Source organism: Coffea arabica, chromosome 10e (genome assembly GCF_036785885.1).
Source record: "Coffea arabica cultivar ET-39 chromosome 10e, Coffea Arabica ET-39 HiFi, whole genome shotgun sequence".
NCBI lineage: Eukaryota > Viridiplantae > Streptophyta > Magnoliopsida > Gentianales > Rubiaceae > Coffea > Coffea arabica.
In genome coordinates, this window is record NC_092328.1 from 44624895 (window position 1) to 44642810 (window position 17916).

At 35.4% G+C, this 17916-nt stretch overlaps 1 protein-coding gene and 1 non-coding gene across 2 annotated transcripts; both read left to right on the forward strand.

The window, feature by feature from the left end:
• The first annotated feature begins 4907 nt into the window (after window positions 1-4907).
• On the forward strand, window positions 4908-5683 carry LOC140015263 (uncharacterized). Its single transcript, XM_072067195.1, has 2 exons — window positions 4908-5241; window positions 5370-5683. The coding sequence occupies exons 1-2, from the start codon at window positions 4908-4910 to the stop codon at window positions 5681-5683; spliced, it is 648 nt and encodes a 215-aa protein (XP_071923296.1).
• Window positions 5684-16968: 11285 nt separating this feature from the next.
• LOC113713102 (small nucleolar RNA R71) lies at window positions 16969-17075 on the forward strand. Its single transcript, XR_003453435.1, has one exon. It is a non-coding gene; the product is annotated as a small nucleolar RNA R71 (small nucleolar RNA).
• Window positions 17076-17916: the final 841 nt, after the last annotated feature.

Genomic DNA, 17916 nt, shown 5'->3' on the forward strand with positions numbered 1-17916 from the left:
AGTTTGAATTTCTTTTGCTAAAGTTTTTTTTAATTCAAGAGGTGTATGATAATGTTTTAAATTTATGGTGAACTTATCCCTTGTACCAAAGAGGGCTTGGTCTAATGACTAAAATTGAGATCTTATGAATTAGAAATTTTGGGTTTAAATCTCCCTATCCCTTCCTCACTTTTTAAATCCTACTCTTCCCTTGCTAAAATAAGAAAAAACTCATCCCCTGTATGTTAAAATTGCACACTCGAATAGGTAAAAGTGGCCGAAGTTTACGTTATCGGATATGGCAAATTGGCAAGTCCGAATGTCGGAGGCACCAACGGGTGAAAAGATTTTAGAGCTTTCACATAATTGCCAGTGACGATTCATTCGACAATGATCACGATTCCATGCGACACTAGATGCATTAACATAAAAAAGTTTAGAGACTTAAACAAGAAATCTATACATTACGATAATTGTGTCCAAAAACACCACAGGTTGACTCTTATAGAAAGTTGTGCTCCAAAATCAATTTTATCTGGGACTAATTTTAATTTGCACCTCTAGATTTGTACTACTTTTGCACTTTACAAGTTAAACTCTAATTTGGACACTTTTTACCATAAATTCTTAATTTTAGACACTTTACACCATAAATTCTCAAATTTGTCCAATTTAAATCTAAGCAATAATTAAGTTCACAAAATTAACAAGATAAAGAATTATGAAAATTAATGATAACGTACTATTTTGTTCTAATTGGAATCCCTGAACTTTTTTTTGATCACTTTCAAACATTGGTATTGATTTATATGATTTCAATCACTAATTTTGTTAGCAAAATTAGCAAGATAAAAGATGGTGTAAATTAATGACAATGTATTATTTTATTTTTCAATGATACCTAAGCACTTTCTGACCACTTTCAGCACATTTTTATTGATTTGTTAGAACCTCCATGCTATTAATTTTGCTAAATTTGTCATTAACTGGATTTAAATAGTACAAAGTTGAGTGTTTAGGGTGCAAAATATTCAAAATTGAAATTTAGAATGCTAAGTGAAACAATGATAAAAATTTAGGGATGTAAAGTGGAGTTAGTCCTTTTATCTAATCCAAGTTCAAAACAAACCGATTCAAATGTTTAGATTAAATTTTTTTTTAACAAAAACATCATCATTTCATTAATTCATTAAATTTGCACTAATCACAGAAATTATATCAATAATACACAAATACAAACAAATCTAAAGAACAAATATTTGATACTATAAATCTAGAAATTCAATCGAATATTAAACTCTAAATCTCCAAAAAAATCAAAAGATAAAACATTGATAACACTAAAATCATATGTGAAATGCTTCCAATCGTATAGTTTGCTTTCTCCCAAATCTACTAATTAACTGATTCATGCCTAGATGTTAAGGCAAGATCTGCTTAGGTAGATCTAAAAAATCTGAAATCTAACAACCAAATATGAAAAAATTTAGATTTATTACAAGAAATAGATTAACTACAAAAACTCTCACTAGAAATTCCTGGAATAGGAGAAAACTCTTACTCTCTCCATTCCGGTGAAAGTGTTCTACTTTTCATTTTGAGATGTTCCAAAATATTTGTCTTGTTGAGAAAGTCAAAGCACCTTTTAGTCTCTCTTTCCAATATAACATTTCCCTCTGATCATATACATGTTATCATTCAAATTTAAAATTTGAATTTGTGGGAGTAAAATTGAAAAAAAGTACAATTATTACAATCAAACCACTATTGTTAAAAAGTTGGATTCTTGGAACATAACCAAATAATTGGGATGGCAGAAATACTAAAAATCCCTAAGAAAGAAAATTTTCTCACTAAAAAATATTAAGAGAGTAGAAACCTCTTATTAAAAATTCTTAGAAGAGAAGAAACTCTCACAAGTAAACTCTAGAAGAGACTTTATTATAAACATAAAAAATAAAAGAAAAATAGATATGGGAAGGATTGAGAGAGTCCAAAGGAGACCAATTGACCTCCTTTTAAGGAGGTAGATGTTTTGTTTACTTGGTAAAGAAAAGTTAAAGAGAAGAAGGAAAGTTTAGATTTAGAAAGAGAGTTGTTGTTGTTGAGTGTTATGTTAATGTATAGATTAAGATAATTGATAGGGTGTACATTGTAGTACATTTACATGCATAATTGCTAGTTAACCATATTATTTGAGCTTTTTCTTGCATAGAAACTACTTAATTTTGCTCGTATATTGTTCTAATAGATGAAAAACTCAATTGGAGAGAAAATGAACTAAAAACGTGGTGTGAAGAAGCAATGAAAGAGGATAAAGTCAAGAGAAAGGGGTTTCCCAGGAACGACATGTTCAGTATTTTAGTGATAACTTGACCTACACAAGTTTGATTGAGATGATTTGATTAAATTTGAAGTTAAGAGAATGCTCTACAACTTTTATGTTGACCCAAAGTTTGGTTCTCATGTTTTTATAGTCAAAAATCCAAATTACTGAAGTACAACTATGCTGCGATGCTCTTACGACCAGGCCTCAGTATTTTAAGCATATATCAACGTCTAGATCTCCAAATGACTTGATTCTTGTGGCGTTGGAAATTTATTCAAAGGGTTACAACCTTTGTGTTTTGAGCAAGAACTGATTCAACGTATTTGATGGAGTTTTGGGGCATCAAAGTTGATCTGCGGATGGATCCATGACCGGCGTTGGACATCACAAAGAACTTTGTGCCAGACATCGTCCAGATTCTTTGGTGTTTTAATCTCAGCCCAATGACCGGCACCGGACATTGGGCTGGTCTTTATCAGATAAATGTGTGAAAATATGATTTTTCAAGTCTAATAGAGCCTATTCGTACCTTAGGGTATATCGTCAAGAAACTATAAATAAAGGTTCTTTAGGTAATTTTTAGGGTGGAAAATATTAGTCTAGCCTAGTTTTAACATCTTTTCATAGTTTAGTCTTGAAAGATTAAGATCAAATGGAGTCGAATCAAGGAGCGTGCAAGGAGAAGATTGGTGCAGCCAACTGAGAAGTTTTCTTACTCTTTTTCTTATCTTTGTAGCAATTCTTTAAATTAGTGGTTTTAACTTCTAAATCATGTTAAACTAAATTGTCTCTAGGGTTAGGGTTTTTATGAATTTTATTAATTCTTCTAGTTTAATTTCTTGCTTTTTACTATGATTTTTCTATCTTGATTTAATTACATGTTTGTGATTGGCCACCATAGACATGCTCTTAGGGTTTGTATTAAACTGAGAAGGAATATACTATCGTGCACTAGATAGATGACGAGTACGGGGTATACATATAACAATTAAGCTCAATCCATAGTCAAGTTCTATATTTATAAATTCCTAAATACCCCAACATACGATTTTTCACAAGTATACGGATCGTGAGCGAGTATAGGGTATTAAGGGTCGATCCCTCAAGAAAGATGGGCAAGTACCGACACTACCAAAGTTTCCCTATTATTTAGACTATCAACGAATTAAAACAAATAAACTAAAATATAAACGGATAGATAAATGCAAATAAAAACTCCTTAGATAATGGAATCTCTATCTATTCATGCTAGTGCAACTCTCTAACCAAATGAGTACCAAAATCTCAACTAAGTTATGGCGTAATTTCCTAATACACGTGATACCCGCTTTTGCCGGTGCACCAACTATACCTATAGTTAAATTATACCTACTTTTGTGGTCATGAAATCAACTACAAGTTCATTCACTTCTATAAAATTACATGGAACAAAGCCACAAAAACCACAAAGGTGTACCTTTACTTTCGTGAGTGTACTCCTTAGGTTTAATACTTCTATGAACTAGTGTCAAATTTCAATTCTCATTACAAATCTAACAGCTTTAGATGATCATAATCAATGGCCAGTTAATCATGATTATAAGAGCAATAGTGCTAAATAACTCAAACAAGATAATAGCATCAATTGGCCAAGAAATCAACACCAAACAATCATAGAAAGTTCAACCAAATACCCAGGGCAAACACTTTAAAATAACATTACAAACACAAAATCCAAATCTTGTATTAATAAACTTAGAGTTCAATACAAAGATAAAGATGTGGAAAGAAGAAAACCCTTGTCACTAGAGTTTCTTAAGCCTCTCCTTCTTCATCTCCATTGGCCTCTTTGTTGAGTCAATACAAGAATGAATAACCACAACTAGATTATACTACACTAACCTACACTAAAACAAGAGAAGATGAAGAGAGTTACAATTGTTAAAGGCTTGTCTTGCCTCAAAGGGTAAGACACAACCCTTTTGTTGTTCTTCTTCTTTCTCCGAACTCTCTTTCTTCTTTCAAACTAACTTGAACTAACTCCCCTGAAACTAGAAGAACTATGTAGTATATGTTCTTGGTCTTGCATTATTGGAGTCAAAATGTCAAAAAGAGAAACTCCTAGAACCCCCAAAAATAGGTACAAGTTGTCTTTTTTTGTCTTGTCAAAGATGGAGAAAGAAAGAAAATTCATGCAAGTTGGAAACTTGCAGCTGCCAAGAATCCCTTGGACGAATCCTTGGAGGGATTGTCCCAAGGATTGGACAGAGCAAGTGCGAAATGACTCGCTGGCCACAAATCGTGTGAGAAACCGTAGGCGTAATAAAGATCATGTGCTTATTGTCACATGTGTGGGCATTCTGCTGCTGGTTGCTATAATAAAGATCCTTCCACCATGGTAGAAGATGTTAATTTCACTGGAGCATATGGTGGGCAGAAGTTACAGCCAAGGAATTATCCGTTCTCTAATATGTACAATGATGGGTGGAGGAATCACCCTAACATTTCATAGAAGGATCAAGCGGTTATATCTATGGGACCACCTGGGTTCCAAAATTTGTAGTAACCTTCTCAATATCCTCCTCAACCTGCTCAGGAGAAAAAGTCCAACCTTGAAGAAATGATGTTGCAGTACATGCAAAAAGTGGACCAAAGGATGGATCAATTCGACAAACTTGCTCAATCTGAACAAGCCTCCATTCAAAATCTTGAAAGGAAAGTTGGTCAGGTAGTAAAGACAGTAACTAGAAAGGTACCAGGGAAATTGCCTAGAAGTACTGAGGTGAACCCAAAAGAAACTACCATGGCCGTGACTCTTCGTTCGGGCAAAGTATTGGATGATCCTGTAATTAAACCCAAGACTAAACCAAGTGAAAAGCAAGATAGGAGCGGAATTGCTATTGAAAGTGAAGGTATTGGAGATTCGGAGAATGGTTTCGGTGAAAAGACTCAAGGTAAAGATAAATGACATATGAAGGTGCTTGAGGTGAAAGCTTATGTACCACCCATCCTTTTTCCCAAATGGCTCAAAAGTTTGTGAAGATACTTAAAAAGCTTCAAGTGAACATGCCTTTTTCTGAAGTTCTTGCTAATATACCTGCTTATGCAAAGTTCTTAAAGGAGACAGTGTCTAATAAAAAGAAGTTAGAAGACTTTGTAGAGGTGTCTCTTACTGAGAAATGCAGTGTAGTGCCACAAAATCATCTTCCTATCAAGATGAAAGATCTCGGGAGTTTTACTGTGCCTTATCAATTTGAACTTATTTTTATTGATAAAAGTTTGTGTGACCTTAGATCTAGTGTTAATTTGATGCCTCTATCATTTTTCAGAAAATTAAAGTTTGTCAATTTGGGGCCTATTCAAGTGACTCTACAACTGATTGATCGTTTAGTTTGATATCCAATAGGCATTGTAGAGGATTTATTAGTTAAAGTCGGTAAATTTTATTTTCCTAGTAATTTTCTTATTCTTGACATGGAAAAGGATATTTCTATACCTGTTATCCTTGGTAAAGGGTTCTTAGCTATGGGGGGGGGAGCTAATATAGACTTGTTAGAAGGAAAATTGACTTTGAGGGTTGGTAAGGAGAAGCAAGAATTTAATATTTTTGAACCCTTAAAATATCCTTCATATGAGATATCTTGTTCCTATATGACTACTTCTAACAATTTGTATGGTAAAAAATATGTTTTAGAGCACGATATAGGATTTATTCCTTTGCATGATCATCGCTCATATTCTTCTTCAGTGGTCCAGAAGCGCAATGTTGATGTTGACGGGATTTTTATATCAATGCAAGTTTAATTCCGATTTTACACCCGTTGGACTGCAAGTATACAGGTCGCAATTGTAGTACAAGATGTGTATCTGGTCGATCCCACGAGGAGCAATTTAAACAATTAGTAAGCCCTTGTTTTCTCTATTATTTAGACTTACAATTAATTTGAGCAGAGAAAGTATATTGCTGTAGTCTACAAATCTGATATACAAATCTAGTTTAACAAATGCTGAATGCAAATAGAGAAATTTCACTTAAGGAAGATTCTAGGGATGTAGATTCCACTTATGGCATAAACAACACAAATGAATGGACTTACATCTTGCTATTATTCTTGTTTAACCAGAAATTCATTTCCAAAGTTTCCAAGTCTCATTTTCATGATGAAATGGCCTAAAGCAATATAGATTTCCCTATTTTCATGGTGAAATACTACTACTACTCTGTTTTATTTCATGAAATGCTAAATAATCCATCTAAGTGTATCTCTATTTTCATGAACATACAACTCAACCTCTACTCATGTGTTTCCATTGTTATTACCAATTCTCATTGAACAATAACAACTATAAACAAGCTATTGGTGATCAATCAATAACAAGTAATCACAGCTATACAAGTAGACAAGTTAATACAAGATATAACAAGTGTAAATCACATTCAATTCATATTATTTAGTCATAAGTTTCATCTACTCCCTAGATAAAGAAAATTAGCTACTCATGAATGATTTAACAATCAAACTCACAAGTTTATTAATGCAAAACATCATAAAGTACAAGTATAAGAAAGATAAAAGAAACCTTAGCCAATTGAAGGTGAAACTCTCCAATTCCTGCTATACTCTTGCACAATATGATTACAAGTGAAACACTCCAAAAAATGCTTCTCCAAGAACTCCTATCTAGAGAGAAAAAAATATTACAAGATGAAAAACTAGCTACGTCTGGTAATCTCTCCACCTCTCCCCTGTGTTTCTGCATAAAAAGTGGTAGAAAGTCTACTCTTTTCCTTCATAATTTCCTCTACTCAGATTTTGTAAAAAGAAGTCAAAGATATGATGTTTCTTTTGGTCTACACTCATTTGGTCTTCTCTTTTGTTGCAGAAGCATGTGCCACCGATTTCTGTCCCTCAAAATAGCTGGAAAAGTTGTCAGAAAGGTAAAGAAAAACGGCTGTGCCACTTGCTGAGAAGAGAGACAGATCCGAGCCTCTGATCCGAGGGGTGAGAATTAATCCGAGCTCGGATCTGTGGATCCGAGGACTTTCCATGATGGATCCGAGGTCGGATCGTTCTGACCTCGGATACACTCCTCCAGAAGTACAGACGAGGGCTCAGATCCCTCTTGTTTACACAGATCCGAGCTCGGATCTGTGTTGAGCAATTTTCCAGTCTTTCACTTCTTCCCTTTTTCTATATTTTTGCTCCCAATTTCTTGTGTACTTTGTCCTCTGGATGACCCTTACATTTCTTTCAGCTTGTGCATAAATTTCATACATTTCTAACCTTCAAAATTTCACAAAATTAACGCATTAATCCACTCATTTATCAAGTTTTGAACCCTTAAACAATATTTAAGCAATTATCACCAAAAGAGTTCAAATATAGCTTTAATCTTCTCAAAACATACCAAAAATTCATGCCAAATTTGTACAAAATGTACGTTAAATCTTCACTTATCAAATTCCCCCACACTTGAATCATTGCTTGTCCTCAAGCAATTTTACACAAAACTTACTTCAATGATTCAATAGATAAAACAATATACGTACTTTTGTCAAATTTAATTCCTCAAAAACTTAGAAACCAATCATTATGCCATTTCTCAGTTTACACTAAATACTCATAATATTCAATTAAATAAAAATAATTATGCCTTAATTTCAACAAATTCAAATCAATCTCTCATTCTATTCTAATTCCACAAATAAGTAAATCATATAGTCAATTTTATAGCCTTCCTCATCCAAAACTTAACAATTTAGAGGGATTTATTCACATTTCATCTTATTTAAATAGTGAAAACGTCTTTTTACGCGAAAATCAACACTTTTAGGTGAAAATTCCCGATTACTCAACATTTCACTTATTTAAATTGCTAAGCATACTCTTAATTTCAATACTTTTTTACGCGAATGTCGACATTTGTAAATGCCAACTCCCGGTTACTCAGTATGTGAATTATTATTATTTTTTTAACAATCTTTTTCCCTCTAAGTATAATTAAAGGAAGAATTTGGCCTTGTCTTTGACTATATCAATCACTTACTTACAAAATTAAGTAAAAATGATAAATATCATTAATCTTGCAAAATTCTAAGCATAATTTTTCTTATTTAACCAAATATGCTTTCTAAAATGTAAAAATCCTAGTTGCATAATAATTCATTCCAAGCTAAATAAGAACTAAACTTTTCCAAAATACACATAGCATTTTATCCAATGGAAGAATTAGACACTTAAAATTTTAACATTTTAGCCATTTAATTGGAAGAATTACAATGAAATATTGGAAATTATTTTAGAAAAATTTTGACAGAGTTTCCTCATAAAAATGGATGATACTCCTACCAACAACCTCAATTTCACAAAAATTATCCTCATGACAATATCTCCAAATACAATTACAACATTTTTAAGCCATAAACAACTAAAATCATGCATTTCAAGATACAATCACCCATAAGATAAAGTAATCCCTCCCCCACACTTAAATTTACAATGTCCTCATTGTAGAGGAAGGTAAAAGAAACTGAAACTTCCCTCAAATAGGTGGTGATGTAATTTGAAGCCCTTAATCATTACGATCATCCAATTTTTGTCCAAAATGAGACAATAAGGGTACCAAACACCACAAGTAGCACAAGATGATTCAAATAAAAGAAAAATAAAATCTATACAGTTTGTCTTAACAAAAGAAAAGAAAAATAAAGAAATAAAAGATCCAATCCGCTAAAGAGCATCATGACTGCTCGGAACGAGGGTCTACTGCCTCCTCGACTCCATGAGTACCCTGTGAGGTACCAATATGGCCCTCCTCCTGATGAGGTGTCGGAGTAGGGGACCGTCGGATATGAAAATGATCCTCGATCGCACGAAGACGGCGATCATATCGGTCGAGTCGCTCGGTCATCATTCGTTCGGTCTGGTCAATGCGCTCGACAATACGTGTCTCCATACAGCAAATGGCATTGAGGAGCTCTTGCCATTTGGAGCGCGGCGGAGGAGGTGGTCGCGGAACAGAAGGAGGAAGAGTCTGCTGTGCCTCCGTCTCTTGAGTTTCTGCTTGTGGTTCAGTGTGAGGCGGAGGCTAAGTGGAAGTCGATGCTTCTCCTGTGTCCCCGACCAGAGCAGCTCCAAAATTCGTAGAAATACCCAAGGATTTGAGTATCGAAACATTTACCTCCTCGGTCGACCTAGTTACCACAGCTCTTTCGGTTCCAAGAGGAACTTTGAGTTTCTAAAAAATGAGGGATAGCAGTCGAGGAAATCCGAAGCAAGTCTCGCCGGCCCTCATGCGAGCCGTGGTCCGCATATAACTGATGATAATGTTGGGTAGAGGAATACCGGTCAACTGCTCACCCACACCATGCATCATCTTGTCCAAGAAGTAGAAATCACTGTTGCGGAGCTCCCGTTTCCCACTTCTTTTTGGTACCATATTGAAGGCAAAGAGGTAGAAAATCAAGTGGTACCTATGCTCGAAGGAATCGGCGTAAACTGCAAGCTTCTTCGCAGTTCCTCTCTCTCGATACTGGCCCTTGAGGCGTCCAACCGCCTCTCCCACCTGCCAAGGGTCTCGAGCCTTGAACTCCTTGGTCAATTTGACATCTTCGCCTTCGTCTTTAAGTTGGACGAAGCGTCTCAGTGTATCTCGATTAAGAGCTACTCTCCTGCCTCGAACCCATGAGACAATGAGATTGCCACTGTGGCTCTGTTTGTTTTCTACATTACCAGATTGGAGTAGTAGTGTTTAGGCAACTGAAGGATGTTCTCCCATCCAAGTCTCTTGAATGCTGTAGAAATGTGATAGTGTGCGTCCACCTCCGGTGCCAAGTGCTTCTCAATTATGATCTTCTTGTCCAGTCCGATTTCATACCACTGTTGGTTTTCAAGCGATGTGAATCGTGTGGTATTGTAGTCTGGAGGTGGCTCGTTACGGCTAGTAGATGTGGTCTTCCGGTGAGAGTGAGGTGGCGGCTCAGGCGAAGGAGATTCTTCCTCAGGTGACTCCTCATGCAAAGAGGGTGTGTGTTCCTCACTTGAGGAAGGAGTAGGAGTACGAATGCGAGCCCTCCTTATGCGAGCCATTGTAAGCCTATACACAAACCAAGATGAATATTCATTAGAAATAATAGGATCTTGCTCACACATATTAAATAAGAATTTAAGAAAATTTCGGCAGAGTTTCCCCTTGAAAAAGGGCTAAACTCTTTGCCAAAATGTACCCAAATTTAAACAAATAAACTTCCTAACAATTCTCAAATCCAATTCCCACATTTAGAAAGAATATTACCAATAAGGAAATCATTTCATGCATAATAAGTGCAAACCATTGAAAATTATATCCATTTGCAAGAATTAACACTCAAACACTTGAGAATATCTCCAATCCAATTCATAACACTCATAACACTCAATTTACATACACATGGGTTCTAATTCATCCAAAAAAAATGCAAATTATCTCAAGTAAAAGTGGTTCAATGTGCTTGACTTAATCTTGAACACACTCTTTTACCCAATGGACTTTTGTTCTAATGATAGCATATCATTTTCAATTGGTATGACAGTGATTTATACTCCTCGGAACAAGTTCATATATTCAATGAAAGCAAAATTCACAAGTCTAAATTACTAAAATGCTCAAGTCCAAAAATTGAGAAAAAAGCTCAAAAATATCATCAAATCCACAATTTTCTCAAAAATAAGCATGAAAATAGTTGTAACAATCTATTTAAGGACAATGTAGCACAATTGTATCAAGGAATTCCAACAAATAAGTATTTATCACAATATAACCAAAACTAAAAAAAAAATTACAAAAATAGGAATTATAAAATCGCAAAATAAATTGCAAATTGTTACCTCAAATGTATAAGAGGATGCTAGAGGATGATAATGATGAAAAATGAGGAAGAAACAAGTCCAATTTCACCCAGAAATCAAAGAATTTCCGTGCGGCCCAAAATCCCCTTTTGAAAATCAAAAACCACTTTTGATGATGTTTTGTGGTGTAATAGTTTAGGGTTTCTGAGCATACAAGGGTTAGGGAGGTGTTTATGGTGAAAGATTGAAGTTTTGTTGGATGAAATGGAAGATTGGAGGAAGAGAGTAGGGTTTCGGTGAGAAGAGAGAAGAAAATTTTTTTGAAAAGTACAGAAACGAAGCCTCGTTTCTGCTATATCCGTGAACCGATCCGAGCTTGGATAGTTTCTGGAGGGCCTCGGATCCGATAAGACTCGGATCAGTCCTAACAGAAACACAGACGAGCCCTCGGATCTATCTGGGTTGGAATGGATCCGAGCTCGTATAGGTTGATCCGCGGTCGGATCTGTCTGGATTTTTTAGGATCCGAGCTCGGATCTGTATTTCTCTGCACTAATTGCAGAAACTGCAATTTTTCAAACTTTTTCTCCCTTTTTCGGCGAATTCCAAATTACACATTGGACAAACTTTTTATCAATTCTAACCTCCCACGCACATGTAATATACCATAAACACAATATCCAATCTCTCAAAACACATCAAATACATTTTCATTGAAAATCGAGGTGTGAGATTCTTTGATCATTTTTGTACTTTTACACCAAAATGGCATGTTTGGGCATTAAATGCATATCAAATGAGTTCATGAGCATTTATAACCATGTTATCACCAAAACTCACTTAAATATACTTGAAATGCACAATGTATATACATGCATGAGAATTTTATGCACTTAAAACACAATTTGGTACGAAAAACCCCCTTTTTACACATGTTCTTCAAATGTACGTCCAAGATGGATGATAAAACTCTCGTGCCTCCTACAAACAAGTGAAATACATCTAATTAGTCAATTAAATCACACCAAAATAAAAGAAACACGTAAATGCACTATTATCATTGGGTTGCCTCCCAACAAGTGCTTTTGTTTATAGTCGTTAGCTCGACTTTCCTATAACTTCTTTTAACTCTCCATTGCATTTCCTAAGGAGTAAATTACTCCTTTAGGAACTTTTTCTCCAGTCAAATAGAGTTTCAATCTTTGGCCATTTACTTTGAATGGAGCACCATTTTCTCATTTTATTTCCACTGCTCCATAAGGAAACATGCGAACCACTTCAAATGGACCGGACCATCGAGACTTAAGTTTTCCAGGGAATAATTTAAGCCTTGAGTTAAACAACAAAACCTTTTGCCCTTCTTCAAAATGCTTAGGGAGAATGTGTTTATCATGCCAAAATTTCATTTTTTCTTTGTAAATCTTGACATTCTCATACGAAGTCAACCGCAATTCCTCCAATTCGCTTAACTCAAGCATTATCTTTTCACCTGCAGATTTAAAATCAAAATTAATAGCTTTAACGGCCCAATAAGCTCTATATTCTATTTTCATAGGTAAATGACACGCTTTTCCATAAACAAGCTTATATGGAGACATTCCCAACGGCATTTTAAATGCCGTTCTATACGTCCATAAAGCATCTTCAAACTTGTTCGACCAATCCTTTCTTGATCGGTTTACCGTTTTCTCCAAAATGATTTTAATTTCCCAGTTGGCCAACTCCGGTTGTCCATTAGCTTGAGGATAATAGGGGAGTGACTTTTTATGCCTGCATCCATTTTTAAGCAACAAAGTGTCAATAATTTTATTACAAAAATGCTTACCTTCGTCGCTTATTATTGCCTTTGGGACTCCAAACCTGCAAAATAGGTTCTGTTTCAGGAACTTAAGCACAACTTTAGTATCATTAGTTTGTGAAGGAATGGCCTCCATCCATTTAGAAACATAATCAACTGCTAAAAGGACGTACTTATTATTATATGAACTAGGAAATGATCCCATAAAATCAATGCCCCAAACGTCAAATAACTCAACTTCCAAATATGTAGTCAAAGGCATTTCATTTTTTCTTGAGATATTATCGGTTCTTTGGCATTGATCACAGCTTTTAACCCAATTTCTAGTGTCTCGATACATAGTAGGCCAATAAAATCCAGATTGCCATATTTTTGCTACGATTTTAGTAGTACTAAAATGACCTCCCGTTTCAAGAGTATAACAATGCATTAAAATGCTATGTACCTCCTCCTTCGGAACACATCTTCTAATTATTCCATCTGCACAATGTTTGTAAAAGAATGGTTCCTCCCAAAAGTAATGTTTAGCATCATTTAAGAATTTTTTCCTTTGATGAGAATTCAAGTCGTTTGGTATCACTCCACTAGCTATAAAGTTAACTAGATCAGCATACCTTGGTGACTTATAAATTGCCATTAAAAACTCATCTGAAAATTCTTCTTTAATGGACGAATGGTTTTCTTGCTGCATGTTCTCCAGTCTAGAAAGATGATCAGCAACTAAATTCTTGGATCCTTTTTTATCTTTGATCTCCAAGTCAAATTCCTGCAACAATAAAATCCATCGAATTAGTCGCGGTTTTGCATCTTTCTTATTTAACAAATACTTGAGTGCTGCATGGTTGATATAAATGATAACTTTAGATCCTACTAAGTACGATCTAAATTTATCCAATGCAAAAATCACTGCTAGTAACTCCTTCTCTGTTGTTGTATAGTTGACTTGGGTTTCATTTAACATTTTACTTGCATAATAAATGACATGAAGTCGTTTATCACGTTTTTGCCCAAGAACAGCCCCAACTACAAAATCACTTGCATCACACATCAATTCGAATGGCATGCTCCAATCCGGTGATGCTATTATGGGTGCGGAGACAAGTTTCTTTTTCAACCTATTAAATACAAGTAAACACTCATCATTAAAGTGAAAAGGAACATCTTTTGCAAGTAATTCACATAAAGATTTAGCAATCTTTGAGAAATCCTTAATAAACCGTCGATAAAATCCCACATGTCCAAGAAAGCTACGAATGCCTTTCACATTGGTCGGTGGAGGCATTCTCTCAATAACCTCTATTTTGGCTTGATCATCTCAATACTTTCTGAGGAAATTTTGTGGCCTAGCACAATACCTTTACAAACCATGAAGTGATATTTTTTCCAATTGAGTACAAGGTTTGTTTCTTCACATCTCTGCAAAATTAGATCTAAATTGTTAAGACAATCATTATAAGTAGATCCAAATACAGAAAAATTATCCATGAAGATTTCCATAATTTTCTCATTAAAATCAGAGAAAATTGCCATCATGCATCGTTGGAAAGTGGCTGGTGCATTGCACAGTCCCAAAGGCATCCTTCGCAATGCAAAAGTACCATAAGAACAAGTGAATGTAGTTTTCTCTTGATCTTCCGGTGCAATGACTATTTGATTGTATCCTGAAAAACCATCCAAGAAACAATAAAATTCATATCCGGCCAATCTTTCTACCATTTGATCAAGAAAAGGAAGAGGGAAATGATCCTTTCTAGTAGCTGCATTCAGTTTTCTGTAATCAATACAGACTCGCCAACCAACCACAACTCTAGAGGGAATCATTTCAGCATTTTTACCATGTACTATGGTTATCCCCCCTTTCTTTGGCACTACATGAATAGGAGAAATCCAAACACTATCAGAAATTGAAAAAATTATACCTGCATCCAACCATTTAAGGATTTCTACTCTTACCACTTCCTTCATGTTTGGATTTAACCTTCTTTGAGTCTCAACCACTGGTTTAAAATTCTCTTCCAATAAAATCCTGTGCATACAAATAGTTGGACTAATTCCTTTGATATCAGAAATTGTCCATCCTATAGCCTTTAAATGCTTCCTCAAAACACGTAAGATCTTGTCTAATTGTTCCTCATCTAATGCTGAATTTACAATCACAGGCAGTGTCTCTTTTTCTCCAAGAAATGCATATTTGAGGTGCTTAGGCAGCGGCTTAATCTCAAGCTGCGGTGCTTGCTCACATGATGGTGGAGGTAACCCTTTGCTCAGTCCTAACTCCTCATATGCATTTCTCTTTTTATAAGGAACCTGTGCCTGCAAAAATTTAGTCATTTCTTCAATCTGTTCCTCTTGTATACCTATACCATTAAGACAAAATTCAAGAGAATCATTATCAAGATTTACTTGACTCATTTCTAATGCCAATTCATCACATATGTCAACCGAATAAACATGGTCGGTAAAAGAGGGATATTTCTTCACTTTACTCAAATCAAATTCCACTTCCTCTTCACCGATTTAAAACTTAAACTTACCTCGTTTGACATCTATTATTGTGCCTGCAGTGGCCAGAAATGGTCTACCAAGTATAATAGGTACATTTACATCTTCCTCCATATCTAAAACAACAAAATCGACAGGAATAATGAATTTCTGCACTTTAATGAGCACATTCTCCAATATGCCCATTGGATGTCTAATAGACTTGTCAGCCAATTGCAAGGAAATATTAGTACGCTTCAACTCTTTCAACCCCAATTGCCTAGCCACAATTAAAGGGATCAATGACACACTTGCACCAAGATCACAAAGTACTTTAGAAAATTCTACATTACCGATAGTGCAAGGAACTATGAAACTCCCTGGATCTTTCAACTTGGGTGGCAATTTGTTTTGTATGATTGCACTACATTCTTCCGTTAATGTAATTGTCTCACTATCTACCAACTTCCTTTTCTTGGTCATTATCTCCTTGAGAAACTTTGCGTATGAAGGAATCTGTAAAATAGCATCCACAAAAGGAATGTTAATGTGTAATTGTTTAAAAATTTTGACAAATTTCTCAAATTCTGTCATTTCTTGAAGGCTTCAATCTTTGAGGGAATGACACCGATGGAGGAATTGGTGTTGCATCTTCCATTTGTAGTTCATTTTCCTCCATCTTTTCTTTCCCCTGTACTTCCTTGCTTCCCTCTTCTAACTCACTCAATTTCTTATTTTCTCTTTTTTCAAACTCTCTTCCACTTCCAATTACCGGCGGCTCAACTAATTCTTTACCACTACGGAGGGTTATAGCCTTCACATGCTCCCTTGGGTTCACGTCAGTCTTGCTAGGTAAATTCCCTTGGTTGCGATTATTAACCGCATTAGCAATTTGGCCTAATTGGATCTCAACATTCTTGTACATATTGGTGAGTTGGTCCATTCTTCCCTCAATTCTTTCAAACCGTTGAGTAGTGGCACTAACTAACTTTTTAATTTTATCATTTGATACATTGGCTTGCTTTTCAATTGCCAATTTCCAAGCTAGTTTGGACTCATGCAGTGGTTGCTTTTGTTGAAAACTCGGTGGATTAACTGGTCTTTGTTGGTTCCCTTGATCTTTCCATCCAAAATTCGGGTGATTACGCCATCCTAGATTATACGTATTGGAGTATGGATTGTTTTGGAGAGGACGGTTGTAATTGTTGAGATATTGAACCTGTTCACTGCTAGAACACATAAAATCATCATGATCTCCGCCGCAAGTGGTACAACATGCAACAACTACTCCTTGATTAGAACTACAACCAATTTGCCTATTAAGCATCTTAACCACATTATCCATATTTGCACTTAACATATTCAAGATATTTACTTCAAGCATACCTGCGGTTCTCCTTGAATTACCTCGCTCGTTTGCCCATTGATAGTTGTTAGCAGCCATTTCTTCGATCAATTGCTGAGCTTCCTCAGCTGTCTTTCCCATCAAAGCTCCTCCCGCTGCAGTATCTACATGCGTCTTTGTTGGATAGGTGAGACCATTGTAAAATATTTGGACTACTAGCCAATCGGGTAGACCATGATGAGGACATCTTCGTTGCAATTCCCGATAACGCTCCCAAACTTCATACAATGTCTCTCCTTCCTGTTAAGAGAAACTAGTTATATCCATTCTCAATTTAGCAGTTTTTTCAGGTGGAAAGAATTTATTAAGAAAAACCTTAGCTAATTCATCCCAAGTAGTAAAAGTATTTGGAGGATGAGATTGTAGCCAAACCTTAGCCTTGTTCCTTAATGAAAATGGAAACAATCAAAGTTTAATTGCATCTTCACTAACACCATTAAACTTAATTGTATCACAAATTTCAAGAAATGTTGACAAGTGAGAATTAGGATCTTCGGTAGCATTACCTCCATATTGAGATTGTTGTACCATTTGAATCAGTGATGGTTTTATCTCAAAGTTATTAGCGTTTACCGTTGGCCTTACAATGCTAGTTTGAGAACCTTGTGCTCCCGGTAAAGCAAAATCTCGCAGAATTCTCCTATTTGATTCATTTTCTGCCATTTCTTCCTCAATTGTAATTCTATCAAGATATCTTCTATTGGCTGCCAAACCTCTTGTTCCTCTTGATGCAGTGTATTCCTCCTTTGTCTGCGTAATGTTCTTTCAATCTCAGGATCGAAATGTGCAATTTCTCGATTTGATCGGTGCATACACTACAAGCAAAAACAAGAGAAATTTTGCAATTTTAATTCAACAACTTGAATAAAAATAATGAAAATATCTAAATTAATGGAGATGATTAGGGCCTAATATTGCCGCTCCCCGGCAACGGCGCCAAAAACTTGACGGGATTTTTATATCAATGCAAGTTTAATTCCGATTTTACACCCGTTGGACTGCAAGTATACAGGTCGCAATTGTAGTACAAGATGTGTATCGGGTCGATCTCACGAGGAGCAATTTAAACAATTACTAAGCCCTTGTTTTCTCTATTATTTAGACTTACAATTGATTT